Source organism: Chelonoidis abingdonii, chromosome 4 (assembly GCF_003597395.2).
Source record: "Chelonoidis abingdonii isolate Lonesome George chromosome 4, CheloAbing_2.0, whole genome shotgun sequence".
Lineage (NCBI taxonomy): Eukaryota > Metazoa > Chordata > Testudines > Testudinidae > Chelonoidis > Chelonoidis abingdonii.
Genome location: NC_133772.1, coordinates 77,992,990 through 78,010,338, shown reverse-complemented (window position 1 = coordinate 78,010,338; position 17,349 = coordinate 77,992,990). Strand labels below are relative to the sequence as shown.

Sequence of the window (17,349 nt, the reverse complement as noted above, 5' to 3'; positions counted from 1 at the left end):
TATAGTCCACTTACAAAACATAATTGGATACACTTTTCATTCTTGTGTATCCAGCAGAGTTAAGGTAGTTTTATTTAACTAATAGAACAATTTTAAAATGCTGTTTTTGTGCATTTTTAATTGAATTCTAAATTTCCAGCTTGAAACAAATCACACGTAAATAGGAAATACGTCATTCAGCATTTTCTGACAAAAATTAAAAATCTGAATAAATGTACATAAGCTATACAACTACTTAAATTAATATGCATTGATAGAGCGTATCCTCCGGGTAAGCAAATAGCAGTACCTAATTCAGTGTAAAGGCTATACCTAGTAAGAAATCAACACGTTTTAAAGTCAGTCAATGAGAATCAAACTTAAAAAAAAAATTAAGTACAAATGCAAAACATGATTAAAATTACTTAAAAATCAAGATTCCCTGCTTGTTCAATTAAATCATGATTTAAAATCATGCTGCATATCAAGTTCAAGTTTCCTTACCTTGTTTTCAAGACCCTACAAAAAGCAACTCCCCATTTACATCTCTGCTATATTCTGCTTTTGCATAGTCAATGGTTTTTTTGTGATGCTGCCAGCCTTAATAAATTTTTCATTTGTTCACTGGCAGCTTCAGGATGCCATGACACTTGGAAATCCTTGCAAAGCTTATTTTCCAAATGTCTACCTCACCTCATTCAAATTGCTCCTAAAAGCTCACTTCTGCAGCATCACCCACAAAACACTAGTGCCTACAATCATTTAAGAAGCCTTCATAAACATAGGCCTGACAGTGGGTGTATGGCTAACAATTATATCTCATAAGCCAGGAGCTCCCTCACTCCTCCTCTGATCTGCTGGGGTCTGTTAGATGCTCACTTGTCAATCAAGTCCATCATTTAAACCACAAGCTTTTTGTGGTAGAGACTTGTCTATGCATTTCCTGTGAAGCAGGAAGACAGTGTTTAAAGGAAGGGGCATTGGACTCAAGAACAGGAATTCCAGGGTTCTACACCCTGCTCAGCTGCTTACTCACTGTGCTACCTTGGGCATCTCAGTTCTCCTCTTTCTTTGTTCCCCCATCTGTAAAATGGAACTAATACCCTACCTACCTCAGTAAGGTATTGAGGGGGTTAATAATAAATGCAGGTATTAAATTCATAACACATGTATGGGCACTAAGACAATATGTAGTTTCCAACACGATGAGTTTCACAGAGTTAAGTATAACATGGGTTAACATATCTGCTTTATGATGCAGCTATCTCCAGTTGGACTCCAAATATAGGTCATCAGTGAATGCGAGTGGCAGAAAAGCAAGCAAAATACAAACCTCTCCTACATAGAGGCAATCCGAGTCCTGATTAATATTATATATTTACGTAGCACCTTTCTGCCTAACAATCAGGTGTAATAATCTCATACATTGAGAATTGTGGCTATGAGGATGTAACTCTAGGGAAAACATGGGATTCCTAATAAATTCCTATGTAATTTGAAGTGTATTCTCATACTAGGTTATCCAGCGCAGCGGTGCCCAAAGGTGGATCATGACACAGTCCCGGGTGGTCCGCTGTCACAACTGCATTCTTTAACTCCATGTGACTTGTGTAATCTAAGTACAAGCTATGTAAATGTAATGTTTTGAGCTGTATATGTTGGACAGAGTATAGAAAAGAATATTTTAAAAAAAAAGCTGCAACATGTCAAGTTTAATTCTCATGAGTACAACGGTGCATTTCACTGCAAGATAACCTAGCAGCATACACACAGTGTCCACCATTTACAACTGTAAAAAAATTGGCAAGTAGTATTGCAATCTGACATGAACCACCTTATTTTTTGAAAATGAGAAGGATGCACTAGTGGAGAAGAAAATGAAAGTCCTGGATCATTCACAACTACACAAAATGAACTGGCCAAAAAAATAAAAATGGTAAGAAAATATGATGAGACACACTTGCAACAGGTATTCATCCGAGAATCCAAGCTTCATCAGTGTGTTATAATATAACATTTTATATTTATTTACAATATTTGATTATTTTCTAATTAGCAGAGGGTAGGGTTGGGTTTTTACTTATATAGCAGATATTCAGATTTCTAAAAAAATATAGTGTTCAAAGTTGGACAACTTTTTTGTTTTAAAAACAAAACACTTTAAACAATTTTGTTAACATTGTTGTGTTGCTTATTGTTTAGTTTTATACAAAACTGTCTTTTCCCTGTTTTAACACACATTTTGCTGTCAACGCTTTTTAAAATTGTAGTTTTACTAAAATTATTTGGTTTCTAAGATCCTGAAGCATTTCTTTGAGTGCCAAGTATCAGAGGGGTAGCCGTGTTAGTCCGGATCTGTAAAAGCAGCGAAGAGCCCTGTGTACCTTGTAGACTAACAGATGTATTGTAGCATGAGCTTTCGTGGGTGAATACCCACTTTGTTGGATGCATGTCACCCACGAAAGCTCATGCTCCAATACATCTATGAGGTGCCACAGGACTCTTTGCCGCTTCTTTGCATATTTCTAGGGATTTCTATCATTACAATTGTTTACACCAAAATGAAAAGCAAACATATACATTATTTACAGTGTTATAGTTTATATGTATGTAATAATTAAAATTAATAATTTTCTTCAAGAAGTGTGAATAGTGGGCAGCAGTGCCTCTTGCAGTTGCACTCGTGGGCCTCAGGGAAAAAAGTTTGGGAACCCATGATCCAGGGGACCAGACAGCTTGGAGTGGGAGACATTAATGCAGTAGGGAGTCTTTCTACTTCAACTTAAGTTGAAAGTGACAAAGTCTCACCTGCTTATGGTTGTTTGATGGCACATGTGAAAAGAGTAACAAGCAGCCTGTTCATTTCGTAGTGAACAATGCCCAGATCACTAAGAATAGTGCCTAGGTCAAAGAGGCCCTGACTGGATCCTATAGGTATTTCCGCAGTACAAACAGAACCACCACAGTTGCTCCCGATTCACTGTGTCAGTGCAAAAGCCAAGGATTGAATGGGTTAGATTAACTAACCCCTCTCACACAAAGCTGTGATCCTCCCACAGTGAGTCACTGGTGCAGCAGTGTAATCCTCCCTTCTCCACAGGCTTCTCCCGTTTTGTGGATGGACTGCAGTCCTGAAAACTAAAGTTAAGCAAGAACAAAATTCACAGAAAATTTTGAATACCTGAATTTCTGCATTTCTAGTAGTTTTGGTACTGTTAGAACTTTTGAGTTGTGCTATGTAGTGCTTTTAAAAAACATCAGAAGTCAGAATTTAGTAATAATCTTGCCACTTAAAAATGAAGTAGTGACTGATGAGTTAGTCCTACAAACAATTTCCCAAATCTCATTCAGAAATTCATTTTACATTCTAAAGAGCATGCAGAGGATTTTTACCAAGTGATTGTTCCCTCATTAAAACCTTGCAACTGGACACAAATGCTGGAAGAGCGCAAAGAAGGAGATCAGGTTATGCCTGCTCTTTGCCTTGGTGTAGAACTCCTGTTTGTGTGCACTGAAGCATTGTTAAGGTAAATCCCCACTTGGCTGTCCAAATATGCAGGCAGTCAAGACAGTAACATCAGTATTACATAACGTTAAGAGAGCACAACTTCGATGCCTACTAGGTTAAAAATCCTGCTCCTTGCACAGGCATTCCATGCCCAGCAACATTCCTTCGGTTCCATAACTGAGGAAAACCCCTGAAAAAATCTGTCCACCCCAGTCCCTGTCCTCCCAGAAGCAGCTAAAGTATATTTCCCTATGAATTTGAGGGGATGGGAAGAGGATAAGGGTTTGTGTATAAGTGCACACCCACACAATGCCTGAAAGCTAGAGACAGGGTGCTGCTTATTGCTATCATATCTGAGGTTTCAGGGACTTGTACAGAGTAACTGGGAAAAAGTAGTTTCCCACAGTGAAACATGCACCAGCCACAGCTGCTCTACATAATCTGGCATCTTTTAGGTTATGAGATTTTTCTAAAGTCCATGGCACCTTCCCGCATGATCAGAAATGAGATTCCGAAGGCTGCAACTGGGCTGATGACATGAACAAGGTAACTTCTGTATGGACCTTGTTTTGAGCAAAGTTGGTAGAATTAAAAGTCCAAGCTCAGGTGGAAACACACAGAATTTTTACTGTGCAGCAAGACAGAGTAGCAAGATCAGCTAGGCCCACACAAATAAAGTAATTCCTCAAAAATGTTCTAGTGTTTAGGAAAAAATTCTCTCCCTCTCCCCATCCTTAAAGCAACACATCTTTAAAGTATGTGATAAACGCTACTCTCAATGGAAAGGTGAACTAATTTGGGGCTAATATTTTACCATCACTCTCCACTGGAGCATAGAATATTAGAATACACTGTTTTTCAGGGCCAGGATCTGTCCTTTACCAGCTGCTTTTTAACATAGCTGAGTGATGTTTGAGGGCACCAGGAATCTCACAGATTAAGCATTAGAACAATCCTGCACTGGCTCCGACGATTAACTAGCTGTGACATAAGAGGTCTTTCCCATCTCTAACGTCTAGGATTCTATACGCTGGGTCAAGGCCAGCTACAAATCTGAAGCATTTCCAGACCAGTGGAACAGGAATAGAGTACTAACTAAAAGAGGTGCAGCACTGGCATTACACACTTTCCAAAAGTTGAGCCAGACATCAACAACAAGATTACGCCCATCCACGGGTTTCCCAGCAGGTTCCAATCTTTTCCAGTTCTTTCACACTATAAACATTCTTTAGAGACTGGTCTGTAGTTTGTACAGTGGGGAGCACAGGGGATTCTCTTCAAATATGTAAAAAAGTAGACATATACTGTTTAAACTGCCCTTATGTCAGCAGGGATCATAAAACTGGTCAAAACACAGTTAATGGCCAATGACTTAGTTTTCTTTAAGACAGCACTTAAAAACACCACACACAAAACTCACAGGTGCCCAAGGTGAAGAATTCTTTTCATTTCCTATTTAGAGACATCATGACTCAAAGCAGACAAAAAGCTGGTCTACTATTGCAAGTACAGGTCAGCACCCCACTGCTTGTTCTAACTACCATCAGGGTGAATATATAACCATGGAGATGAAACACATGAAGTGATGCACTTCTCTGCTGCTGTAGCTCACCTTAGAACATTGTTTGTGGACCACTAAGATTAGCTTCTTCCTGACTCAGGGAGTGTTTGGGAAGAGTCTGCCTCTACTGAAGCAGTAAGTGGGAAAATGACGTAAAAGGCAAACACAGCTTAGCGTCTACAGCAATGAAGTACATCTCCACAACAAAATGTACTCAGCCCATGTGTTAAATAACACATTGCACAACCATCCCCAGTACACTGGCATACCCCGAAGCAGATCACACTTCTTGCTGACATGTTACAGCTTGTGCTGTGTTCACTGGTTCGGATCTCAGAACGACCCAAATATCCATGTAAGGGGGCTGAGATGTATCTCACTCCTGTCAGGCACCCGGACAGACTGATGACCGGCAACCCTGATGCACCGATCCCAGAGGGGAAGAAGACAGCGACCAAATGAACACGTAGCCAGGCCCCTCTTACCTAGCGCCCGTGTCCCGGGGGCGAGGGCCTAGGGCCCTGCAGCCTAACAGAGGCAACAGCAGCAGGGGAAACTCAACATAGCTGGGAAGAGGCAACAAAATCGGGGCGGGAGGACTGGCGGGGCTGCGGCTACCGGCCCTTCCCGAGCCCACACGGGGCCGAGGAGAGGGGCTCCTGGAGGCATCAGCCGCGTCGCTAATGCACCGGACACCCCGCCCCCTAGGGCCGCTGCCCGGGGGAGCGCAGCCCGGGAACCTCCGTCTCCCGCCCCGGATCCGGGGAAGGCGGGAGGCAGCCCGCGAGCCGGGGCGCCCAGAGAGCCGCGCGCGGCGCCCGCTCCCCCCTTACCGCCAGCGGTTGATGCCCACGGCGGAGGAGGCGGCGAACCAGGGGTCCAGGACGTAGATGCATCGGACGGAGCTGGCGTCCCGCAGCGCGGCCTGCAGCGCCGGGTTGTCGTGGAGCCGGAGCCCCCGGCGGAACCAGTGGACAGAGCGGGCCAGGCCGACCGCAGTCGAACCTGCAGCCGCCATCTCCGCCGCGTCGCTTCTGCCGACACCGAGTCCGCCCCGCCCGCGCGTCGGGACCGCCCACCGCGCGCGCCGGCGCCCCGCCCACCGCGTCCGTCATTAGCCGGGGAGTCCATTGGGCAAAGCCGCAGCGGCACGTTCCTGCCGCGTGCCGAGGGGCGGGGCTGCGGCGAGTCGGAGGTCGCGCCGACGGGTCAGGACGACGAGGGGGAGGGGAGGAACAGGGTCATGGGGGCGGGGCATAAGGGAGGGGAGGGGCTGGTGCCGCGCAAGGCCGGAGTCTGTTACTGCGATGGGTCCCCCACGCGGCATTAAGCGGCTGGGAGCAGAGAACCCCGTGGCGCCTCGTGACTTCCGCAGCCCTACCCCGGCTTCACGAGCCCCGAGCCTGCGCCCCTCCGCTCAGCTCCGTTTACACCGCAGGCTCCTTCCGAAGCAGCGCCCCGGCGCCGCTACACAGCGAGAGCGGCCTGGCCGCCCCGCGGGACTCCGCACCTTCCTAGGCCCCCACACTCATGACATTTACATAGAGCCCCACACTGGGAATCGTGGGTAGCTTCCTCCAGGGTTGAAGTTTTCGAGCTAATCTCAAGGACTGATTTATTTATTTTTTAAGATGAGTCAACCCTGTTCACGTGAGTTCAGGGTCCGGGGCTTTGAGAAAAAGACTCACAAATCTGATCTTAAAATCGCGAGAGTTGGCAACACCTTTTAAAAATCCATTGTTCTACCTAATTTGCTTCCTGGCCTCCTCGTTCCTCGGTGATCTCTGTGAGCAGCGCTAACAACGCATAGCTGCACCCACGACTTTTGGGAAATCCAGGTGAGACTGGGGTGACTAGACAGCAAGTGAAAAATCGGGACAGAGAGTGGGAGACCATAGGAACCTGTATAAGAAAAATCCCCAAATATCAGGACTGCCCCTATAAAATCGGGACATCTGGTCACCCTAGGTGAGATACACAGCTGCCTAGAGCCAAAAGGGTTAATCAGGCTGAGAAATCCTTCTCATAGCACAGTGATTTTCAACCTTTTTTTATTTGCAGACCCCTAAAAAATTTCAAACGCAGGTGCAGACCCCTTTGGAAATCTTAGAAGACTACAGGTTGAAAACTACTGTCCTATGAATCCCAAGGAAATTGGTCCAATGATGCATAGAGGCAGGGCCGGTTTTAGGAAGTGTGGGGCCCAATTCAAACAGTTTCAGCAGGGCCCCAGCAGGGATGATTTTTTTTTAAAAAAAAAAGGAAAAATACACATGGGGCTCCAAGTTTTCAGCAGCACTAAGGCGGCGGGTCCTTCACTCGCTCCAGGTCTTTGGCAGCACTGAAGGACCCACCACCGAAGTGCCGCTGAAGACCCAGAGCAAGCGAAAGACCTGCTGCTGAAGACCCAGAGCACCACAAGGTGAGTAAAAATTAAAAAGGCACCTCTAGCCAGGGAAGGGATTCGCACTGGGCGCAGGGCCCAATTCGGGGGAATTGGTGGAATAGGCCTAAAGCCGGCCCTGCATAGAGGGCGAGTACGGGGGATGCAGATGATGAGGGATTCCCAATGCCCAGCACTCTTAAAGAGGACAGAATATCAGCTCAGTGACTGCACAACTGCTATTATCTGAGGCACTCAGGGAGCACCCAGAATCTGGTGACATGGTGCTGGTTGCTTGAGACCATAAACTACCAGAACAATTCCTTCAGTCCAGCAAAACACAGGAGTGAGTCCTAGCCATACACACAGCAGCAAATATGCATGGAGGGAGAAGGATAATGCCCTTCATGCAGCCACATCTGAGCTCAGTGCTGAAGATCTCAGACATTCCAGACCACATCATTTAACAAACATGAAACTATGGCTCTCAGAAAGTGATTACAGGCCAACAAGTCTGAGGGGAGAGTCTACAATGACAATTCAGTGTCAGGTTCAATGATAGGCAATAGTGAAAGGCCAGGACTGCTACCATGCTGAAGCAAGTAGAAGGAATTTAGGGTCTCCCTGTGTGCTAGGAGCATTGCAAAAACCACTATTATCTTGCACACTTTGCCAGCTCTGCAGACCAAAACAGTCCCCAGGTTCCAATCCATACTTTTATTAAACAAGTTTGACAATCACAGGTCGGTGGTTGCAACCTAAATTTATCCCAGTAGAAAAATTAACAGAGACCATGGGAAAAAAAATCCATCCTCCTACCAAAAAAGGTGGCCTTCAATGAGGCAAATGTGATTCAGAATTCCAGTGAGATTTAGGCTCCTGGAATCAGGAACAGTTCACTCAGCAAGAGTGGGAGTAGAGGAAAGAGAGAGAAAAAATGTACTACTGCTTTCATAATAGTGGCCTGGTACTCTCTGGGACTTGTTAGTGCACTGTGGGATAGATCACACCAGTTCCCACCATACCCCACTTTAGTAATCCTTGGAAGGTGAAGGAGCTCAGAGGTTAGATATTTACTAGGGAGGAAGAATTGATGTCTGTGAATCAAGACGAGAAGAAGGTAGCTCTTCTGTAGCCACAATGGCACTTGAATGAGACAGGGTAGGGCACAGAGGTTTCTGTGCTAATCAGACTCTTAAGTGGGAGCCTGGATATGAATTCAGCCCAACTGCATTCATCCCTGATCTGGGATTTCTTAGTAAAAAAGTTGCAACTTCCCAGTAAGTTCTTGATGCAGCTGAATTATGGCATTTTCCATGCTCAAGCATCAATTTTCACGCAGTGGGCACCCCTTCTAGTGAGGATCACCAAGTAAGGCAACCATCTGGGGCAGAGAGCAATTCACCCTGAAACTGGCCTAATTACAAGAGCATTATTCCCAGAAAGGCAACTCTACCCCTAATACAGAAGACTAATGAGAAATGTCTTGAATTCCCCAATTCATTATTATGGAGTACTCACCCCAGAACAGCAGATGGTTCAGAAAGCCATAAAAAGAGAGAGCCAGCTACTCTTTCACCAAGGCAGAGTCCCAGGTACCCAGTAAAGGAAGGAACCAGCAATATGTGAAAGGGCCATCACCATCCCCATGCCCAACACAAGGAATGTTGCTAGCTTTTGGAAGTGGGATAAAAATTCTGTCCCATCCTTTTAGTCATTTATTGGACAAGCAAACCCTTGGGTGTGGGAGTAAAACAGAGTTAACATACAACCTTGAAGGATCCACACCAAGAAATACTGACTTCTTGGACAGGCAATTTAGAGGCTCCAGAACTGTTGGTGAGGGGATTTCCAAGTGTATGTTGCAATGGGGTAGGAACAGGAAGGACATCCATTTTCATTTATAATTAAGGCTAGATTATGTCACAGAGGTCACGGAAGTCACAGATTCAGTGACTTCCAGAGACCTCTATGACATTTTCTGCCTCAGCCCAGGGTGGTGGGACCAGAGCTATCAGCTGCTGTGCCCAACCTCCCCTGCAGCCCTCAGCTGCTGTGGGAGGGACACAGCTCCCAGGTGGGGGGTGCTGTACCCCTCCGCCCCTGCAGCAGTGCTCTGGCTCTCATTTCCCCCCTGCCCCCTTTCCCCAGGCTTCAGTCATCCCCTGCTCTGCCCTCCCATTATTTTTAGTAAAAGTCACAGACAGGTCATGGATTTCCGTAAATTCATGTTTACTGCCCACAACCTGTCTGTGACTTTTACTAAAAATAACTGACAAAATCTTAACCTTACTTATAATAGGAGGAAGGAGTAGCCTGGAAAGTCTGGCTGCCTGCTCCTCCCCTACATTTAGGTGCAAGATCTTACCACTTAAATTAGTGGCTAACCTAGAAGTAGCCATTATCTGTCCCCAGACACACACACCTGATGCCCTTTTCCCTCTCCATCACCAGGGGAGCAGTTGGGTGTCCATATAGTGTTTAAATGGTAGCAGCAGTTTAAAAAAGCCCCAGTACTGACAGAAGGTCCCCCTAATACACCCTCGTTCCATCAACAAATGCCCTTTCCTATTCAAGAAACGGTGAAATCCAAAGGAAGTAATATTCTCCTCCCCTCCATCACAATCTTAGTAAACACACTGTATACACAGGACGCCTTTGGCTTCACTCTCGACACCCCTTTCTATGCACTGCATAATTCAATGTTTTCCTGCCCTGAAGGTTCCTGATCCTGGCTTCTTTCCCACTGAAGCTCCACTCCATAGGTGCAGCAACAGAAGTGCAGACAGGAGGTAGCCTAGACGCCAGTCTCATTTTTCTCGGCTGTTTTTGGAGTGGATTCCTCCTGTGCCTTCTTCATCTCCAGCCCTTTTACCCATGTGTAGGCAAAGGAGCCTCCTAGAACCATCATGTTGCTCGTCCACCATAGGAAACTTTTGGTCTCCTCATAGTAGCACACAGCCAGCACTGTCTGGGCACAGGCCTTGGCCGTCCCAGACACATTGTGGGTGAGTGGGCTGGTGAACTTGATCTGGAGTCCCGTCACATAACCGATTGCAAAGCCAAGCACTCCTCCCAGGGTCATCATGCCCCAGAAACCAGGGTTCCCCAGCTTGTCGAAATGGTAGAGGGTGTGGAACTCACCGAGCAGCAGCATGAGGGGCAAGAATAGGACACAGGCATTCATATTGTTGTAGAAGGTCAAGCGCCAGATGCTGCCATCCACGGCAGGCAGCACTTTCTTGGTGTAGATAGCATTGAGTGAGACACAGAGACTTGCCAGGATCCCAAAGATTATGCCGGCCCATGACAGAGTGCCCTCTGCTCCCTCTTGGTCTATGCCCAGCCAGAATCCACCTGCAACCATACAGAATTAGTGACATACTGACAGGGAATTAGGGACACCAGAGATTCAAATATTACACACAATCCCTTAAAAAAAAATCCATTACTAGTTGCTTTTTAAATGGGTCTGTGACTCTCTCTCCCTTCCACCTTATATGGAGGAACATGACCTGAATGCAGCACCAAGGTAAAGGTTCTTCTCTTTGGGTTTTTTGGTTTTGTTTTTATAATCTTTACAATCTCAGGAATGTCAAATCTTGTCTTCCCTAGTTTTGTTTGAGGATACGTATTATGAGGTCTCACAAAAGGTTTATTTAGTCATTGGAATAAGATAGAGGTGTTTTAACGCTTAAGAACTGAAAACTCCCTAAGAACTAAACCAGTCTAACAAAAAAATTCTATCAGTTGCTCAACTTTCACTCTCTTGGCTCCAGGGCTGTCATTATTTCTCTACTTTTCCAGTTGCTAGAGAGTCTTCCAGCCTAGAGACACCAAATGTCTAAAGTTAAAAAAAAAAAAAAAAAAGGGTGGGGGGGCATACTTTACTAGACAAACAAAAAACAAAACAAACATCTCCAAAAACCTCCCAGGGTCTTTTTCTCCTCCATAAATTGGGGAGGCAGAAAGGGGGAGGAGGAAAGGTATAAGCTCAACTATTTCTCCTTTGAAGGTCACCTTTGAAGTTCGTCCACTTTTGAGCTGTTGCAAGACATCAAACTGGACACATAGGTATAGCCAGACTCAACAGGCGCTACTCACCTATAATGACCCCACAGGCTATCAGGGCATACAGGGAAGTGGTTTGCTTGAGGAGCAAGTAGGAGAGCAGGACATTGAAGACAGTGGTGAGCGAGCGCCCCACATTGTAGAAGGCCACACCAACGTATTTGAGGCACAGGTTGTTGAAGGTGATCATGCCGATGAAGACCACAGAGAGGGGCAAGATGCTGCGGGACACCTTGAGGTCCATGCGGATGGAGGGGAAGTCCAGGTAGCCCAGTGGGCAGCAGGAGGCCAGCAGGCTGAGGACCTTGCAGAAGAAGACGGTGACAGCACACTGATAGAAGGTGACAAAGAGCGGGGTGTCGAGGCGCAGCGAGGGGCTGTCCAGGAGGTACTTGTTGAGGAAGACCATGGTGATGGAGATGAACCAGTAGAGAGAGACTACCAAGGCGATCTGGATAGCCTTCAGCAGGAAGGGGGTCTCCCTGCTGCCGCTGCCACCCTCCTCCTGCTGCAGCAGGGGGTCGGAGGAGCCACTCAGAGCCATCCTGAGGATCCCAGAGCGCTTCAGCTGCGTCCTGTTCATGACAGAGGTGCGGGGGGGGGGGGAGTAGAGAAGCAACGAGCAGGGGTGAGTCAGGCAGCGCGGGATCCCAGCGCGGAGAGTGCCAGCCCCTGTGCGCTGCTGGGACCGAGTGCGCCCCTGTGCGCTGCAGCGCAGCGGAGACACCCGGTGCAGCGCGAGGTCGCGCAGCCGGAGGCTGGAGCCAGGGACCCGGCTGGAGCCGCCGCACTCACTTCCTCACCCGCCCCAGCGCTCGGCTCCGCCCACACGGACGCAGCGCCTCGGTAAAGCTTAAAGGGGACGTGTCCTGTCAGAGCCAGATCCCTATCTCAGACACCCCCCGCCCTTCCCGGACCCGGAGCCCCCCGCACTCCGATCTGTCACTCACCTTGCTCCTGTGCAGGGGCTCGGGCTCGGGCTGGGGCTCGGGCTCCTGCTCCTGTTCCTGCTCCTCCTCCTCTTGCTGCTGCTACCTGGCTTTCCGAAGCGCTGTCGCTTCCTGATCCTGCACCCGCAGCCCCGCCTGCTAGCCCGGGGCCTTTTATTCACGCCTCCCGGAGATTAGGTGTCAAACTCCCGTTCGCCTGCCTCATCGCTGCTGCCGCCTCCTCCCTCCCTTGGGGACACCTACAAGTGCAGCGTCTCATGCACCTGCCCAAGGCCACATTAACGTGTGGGCCGCAAACACGGCAAGGAAAGCCCTTTCCAGCGGGGGTTTTTTCCAGCCAAAGTGTCCGTTATCGTTCCTGTCTTGCTAAAGCCCATTTATACAACCCCTTAATTTTGGGCCAGTCTTGAGCCTGACTTTTAAACCCAAACAAGAACGTTTCCACTGAAATAATAAAAAAATTCTGAGCACAATCTGGCTAATGTTTAAGAAGCATTAGGAAAGGGATAGAAAGTAAGACAGAAAATATCACAATCCCACTACAAAAATCCATGGGTGCAATCACATTGTACTGTGACAAGTTCTGCTTGCCCCGTCTCAAAAAGGGTATAGCACAGGGCTGGGCAAACTACTGGCCCGTGAGCTGTTTTAAGCCAGCCCCTGGTCCGGTGCTCTGGCTGGTGCACTGGGTTGGGGCCGCACCATGCTGCTCGGCCCTGGTCTGGCTGGAGCACTGAGTTGGGGCCACACTATGCGGCTTGGCCTTGCTCCAGCGCTCCAGATGGGGTATGCCACTGCTGCCAGGAGCCGCTTGAGGTAAGCGCTGGTTGGAGCCTGTACCCCTTGAGCCTCTCCCCATGCCCCCACCCTCTGCCCCAGCCCTGATCCCGCTCCCACTCTCCAAACCCCTTGATCCCAGCCCGGAGCATCTTCCTGCACCCCAGACTCCTCATCTCCAGCCCCGCCCCATAGCTTGCACCCCCAGCCAGAACCTGCACCTCTTCCCACACCCCTGCCCCAGCCCGGATCCCTCTCCTGCCATCCAAACCCCTCGGTCCCAGCCCAGAGCACCCTCCTACACTCCAAACTTCTCATCCCCAGCCCCACCCCCACTCCCACTCCCACACCAGAGCCCACACCCCCTCCCACACCCCAAACACAATTTTGTGAGTATTCATGGCCCGCCATACAATTTCTATTCCCTGATGTGGCCCTCAGGCCGAAAAGTTTGTCCACCCCTGATATAGTGGAACTGGAAGAGGTTCAAAGAAGGGCAACAGAGTTCTCATCAAGGGTATGAAATGGCTTTCGTATGCAGAGACTAAAAAGATTAGGACTGTTCAGTTTAGAAAAGAGATGATGAAGGGGGGAATATGATAGAACTCAATAAAATCATGAATGGTGTGGAAAAAGGTGAATGGCGAGATTACCCTTTCCCACAATACAAAAAGCAGTGGTCACCTAATGAAATTAATAGGCAGCAGGTTTAATACATAGAAGAAGTATTTCTTTACACAGTGCGCAATTAACCTACGGAACTCATTGCCTTGTGATGGCCAAAAGTATAACAGGGTTCAAAAAAGAACTAGATAAGTTAATGGAAGATAGGTCCATCAATGGCTGTTAGCCAGGATGGTCAGAGATGCAAACCCATGCTTGGGACAACCCTAAACATCTGACTGCTAGAAGCCAGGAGGTGGATCCCTCCAATTGCCGTGTTCTGTAGATTCCCCCTGAAGCCCTGGTACTGCCACTGTCGGAGACAGAATACTGATAGGGTTGCCAATTTTGGTTGGACATATTCCTGTAGATTTCATCACATGGCATAATCTTTAATTCCTGGAGACATCAGGACAACCCTGGAGGGTTGGCAGGCCTAGATACTGGGTTAGATGGACCATTGATCTGATCCAATATGGCAGTTCTTATGTTCGAATGTAAAATATCTTACTCATGGTGGAATTCTGCAACAAAAAAATTAAAAATTATGCACACTGTTGTAGGAGAAGCAGGGTCTGGCTCGAGCCTGTGTAAAAAGTAGTAGGCTAGCAATCCACTGTAGGGTGAAAAGGATGCCACTGTTGAGTGTCGGTGTGGGGAAAGGGAGAGAATTAGATGTAAATCCCCTGGTGCCCCCCTGGTGGTCTCTTGGGTGGGTTTGGCTTGAGCCTGTGTAAAAAGTGGCTTTCCCCCTCCTCCTGGAATGCTTATGGGATGAACAGGCTGGTTGAACAGCTGGAAGATCAGAAAAGCTCCCAGGTAGACAAGGTGTCTGGGACTCTAATTAGGCAGCACTCACACACCCAATGCCACCACCCTGTCTCTGTGTGGCTGTGTACCTCCCTCCCCTGTCCCCATATGTCTCTGTGCCCCCACCAGGCATTCCCCTGTCCCTATGTGGCTCTGTACCCCTGCCCAGTCCCTATGTGTCTCTGTGACCCCACTCAGCCACTGCCCTGTCCCTATGTAGCTCTGCAACCCCTCCCCCATCACCATGTGGCTCTGTACTTCCCTCCCCCCTGTGGCCCTGTGCCTCCATTCCCATTCAACCTCTGCCCCAGTCTATCCTCTCCAACTAACCCTTATGATCCCCTGTCTGACCCTCGCCCCCAGCATGCCACACTGTTTGTCTCCCCACAGCCCCTGTATCCTGACCTGGCTGGTCAGGCGCTGTGAAGAAGGCAGACTCTTTCTCTACCCTAGCTGGCCTGGAGTTGCTGCAGCTGTGTTCTAGTTCCACAGCGCCCTCTGGTGGGCAAAAATGGAACTGCAGCAACATCTAAGCAAAAGCTTTTTTCTGCCCAAAAAATTAAAAATATGCACAGCTCATTAATTTTGCACACATGCAGTAATGCAGAATTCCCCCAGGAGTAATATCTGCTTGAAGGAGCCTGTTAGACCTACCTTCTCCATTCCGCCACCACGAGAGTGCTATGGCTACCCTTTGACAGCTGTTGATTGCCTGCCATGGTAATCTGCAAGATCCTGCAACTGGAACTGCATAGGTAATGGTCACACAGGAGGATCTGATTACAGGATCAGTGCTAAAACCATTCTAGAAACTGGGCTTCTCTCAGCTGCAATAAACCTCATTATTATTACTGTTACATTGTGCTTTGCCTGGCAATCAGGTAGCATTGGTAAGGAGGAATGACTCCTGTACATTTTTAGTGTCCCATGGGAATGGTGTGACCCATTTTGCAGCCTGGCTCCTCTGACAGAGCAGCAACTTTGCTCTTACTGGCATCAAACTAAACTAAAAGAAGCTTTTCTCCTGGCCTGCTCTGATGAGTCAGGTTTGCCATGTCATGCTAGAGAACAGAACAGAAAAATAGCAGTGTCTCCACAAGGATACACTGTAGGGGCTGCACCAATCATTCCCAAGCACTACTGCAACGGAAAAAATAATCTGTTTTCTCTGTAGAGAATGCTAGTGCCCAGACAAGGGCCTCTGTGCTTCTGGTCCTGCTTTGGCTGTTGAAGAGGGAGAACCAAATAGCTCCTTCCCCTCTCCCCAGTATTGCTGTAGGAAGATATTACAGCAAAGGTGTCAAACTCCTATGGAGCGGGCTTAATTCTATTTCTAATTAGGGGCAGCCCTTACATACTCCCTTCAATCTACTGGGGAACTCCCATGGACATCAATAGGAGGTTTGCACAAAGATCAATGGTCAAATATGACTCGCATCTACTAATTAAACATGTTGTTATTATTTCTTCGGACCTTATTGTCACATTCAGCATTGATCCTGACAGCTCTTTCATCTTCAGGATACTTGCGGTTTCTGCTCTTCGTTGTTGTTCTTTCCCTTTTCTCCTTTCTCTATTTAAAATGTCTTATTGTGAAAGATTTAAGAAGCTGAATCCATTTAGTCTATTCAAGAGAAGCTTTAGAGCTGACTTGATCATGAGTTATCAGTATCTACATGGGAAAGAGATGTCTGATAATAGACAGCTCTTTAATCTAACAGAAAAAGGGACAGAAAGACCCAGTAATAGAATGCTGAAGCTAGACAAATCCAGAAGTAAGTTGTCAACTTCTAACAGTGAGGATAATTAATCATGTGAATGACTTAAAGGACATGACGAATTCTTCATCACTCAAAGTCTTTAAATCAAACTGCGAAGTCTTTCTAAAAGTATATGCTCTCGTTCAACCAGAAGGTATGGTCTTGATGCAGGAATTACTGTTGATATTCTATGGCCAGTATAATGCAGAAAGATAAGACTAGATCAGGGTAGGCAACCTATGGCACTCACGCTGCCCGGGTCCTGGCCACTGGTCTGGGGGGGCTCTGCATTTTAATTTAATTTTAAATGAAGCTTCTTAAACATTTTTAAAACCTTATTTATTTTACATACAACAATTGTTTAGTTATATATTATAGACTTATAGAAAGAGATCTTCTAAAAATGTTAAAATGTATTACTGGCACGCAAAACCTTAAATTAGAGTAAATAAATGAAGACTCGGCACATCACTTCTGAAAGGTTGCCGACCCCTGGACTAGATGATAGTTTCTTTGGGATTTAAAATCTAGGAATAGAACAGAGGACATCCTGTCATGGAACGGCCTACCTCTTCATTACACAGGTCACAGCATCACCATACTAATTTCCTGCTGCTGTTACTCACATCTTCTTGTCAACTGTTTGAAATGGGCCACCCTCATTACCACTACAAAAGTGATTTTTCCTCCCTTGGTATTCTACTGTTAATTGAATTGTCTCATTAGACTGACCCCCCCACCCTTGGTAAGGCAACTTGCATCTTTTCATGTACTATGTGTATATATATACCTGCTACTGTATTTTCCACTCCATGCATCTGATGAAGTGGATTCTAGCCCATGAAAGCTTATGCCCAAATAAATTTGTTAGTCTCTAAGGTGCCACA

At 47.1% G+C, this 17,349-nt stretch overlaps 2 protein-coding genes across 3 annotated transcripts in view; both read right to left on the bottom strand.

Annotated features, from left to right (window-relative positions):
* CRY2 (cryptochrome circadian regulator 2) overlaps positions 1–6,119 on the bottom strand; it is a 208,057-nt gene extending 201,938 nt beyond the window's left edge. Inside the window, exon 1 of one of the 2 annotated variants that reach the window (XR_012655777.1) lies at positions 5,882–6,104. Coding sequence is in view for 1 of the 2 variants with exons in the window: in XM_032775114.2 (XP_032631005.1) it covers positions 5,882–6,066 (185 nt within the window). In the remaining variant the exon portion in view is untranslated. Of the gene's footprint in view, positions 1–5,881 lie in introns of both variants that reach the window. The other variant, XM_032775114.2, reaches the window with a different exon arrangement.
* A 2,014-nt stretch (positions 6,120–8,133) lies between these two features.
* Positions 8,134–12,322, bottom strand: SLC35C1 (solute carrier family 35 member C1). Its single transcript, XM_032775115.2, has 2 exons — positions 11,536–12,322; positions 8,134–10,788 (listed from the first exon to the last, which is right to left on the bottom strand). The coding sequence occupies exons 1-2, from the start codon at positions 12,083–12,085 to the stop codon at positions 10,229–10,231; spliced, it is 1,110 nt and encodes a 369-aa protein (XP_032631006.1). The 5' UTR covers positions 12,086–12,322; the 3' UTR covers positions 8,134–10,228.
* Between the last annotated feature and the right edge of the window lie 5,027 nt (positions 12,323–17,349).

Excerpts from the sequence above, each read along its gene's own strand:
- SLC35C1 (XM_032775115.2), bottom strand. The coding sequence starts at position 12,085 with ATGAACAGGACGCAGCTGAAGCGCTCTGGGATCCTCAGGATGGCTCTG. Across the intron at positions 10,789-11,535 it reads AGCCTGTGGGGTCATTATAG|GTGGATTCTGGCTGGGCATA; the intron begins GTGAGTAGCGCC and ends GTATGGTTGCAG.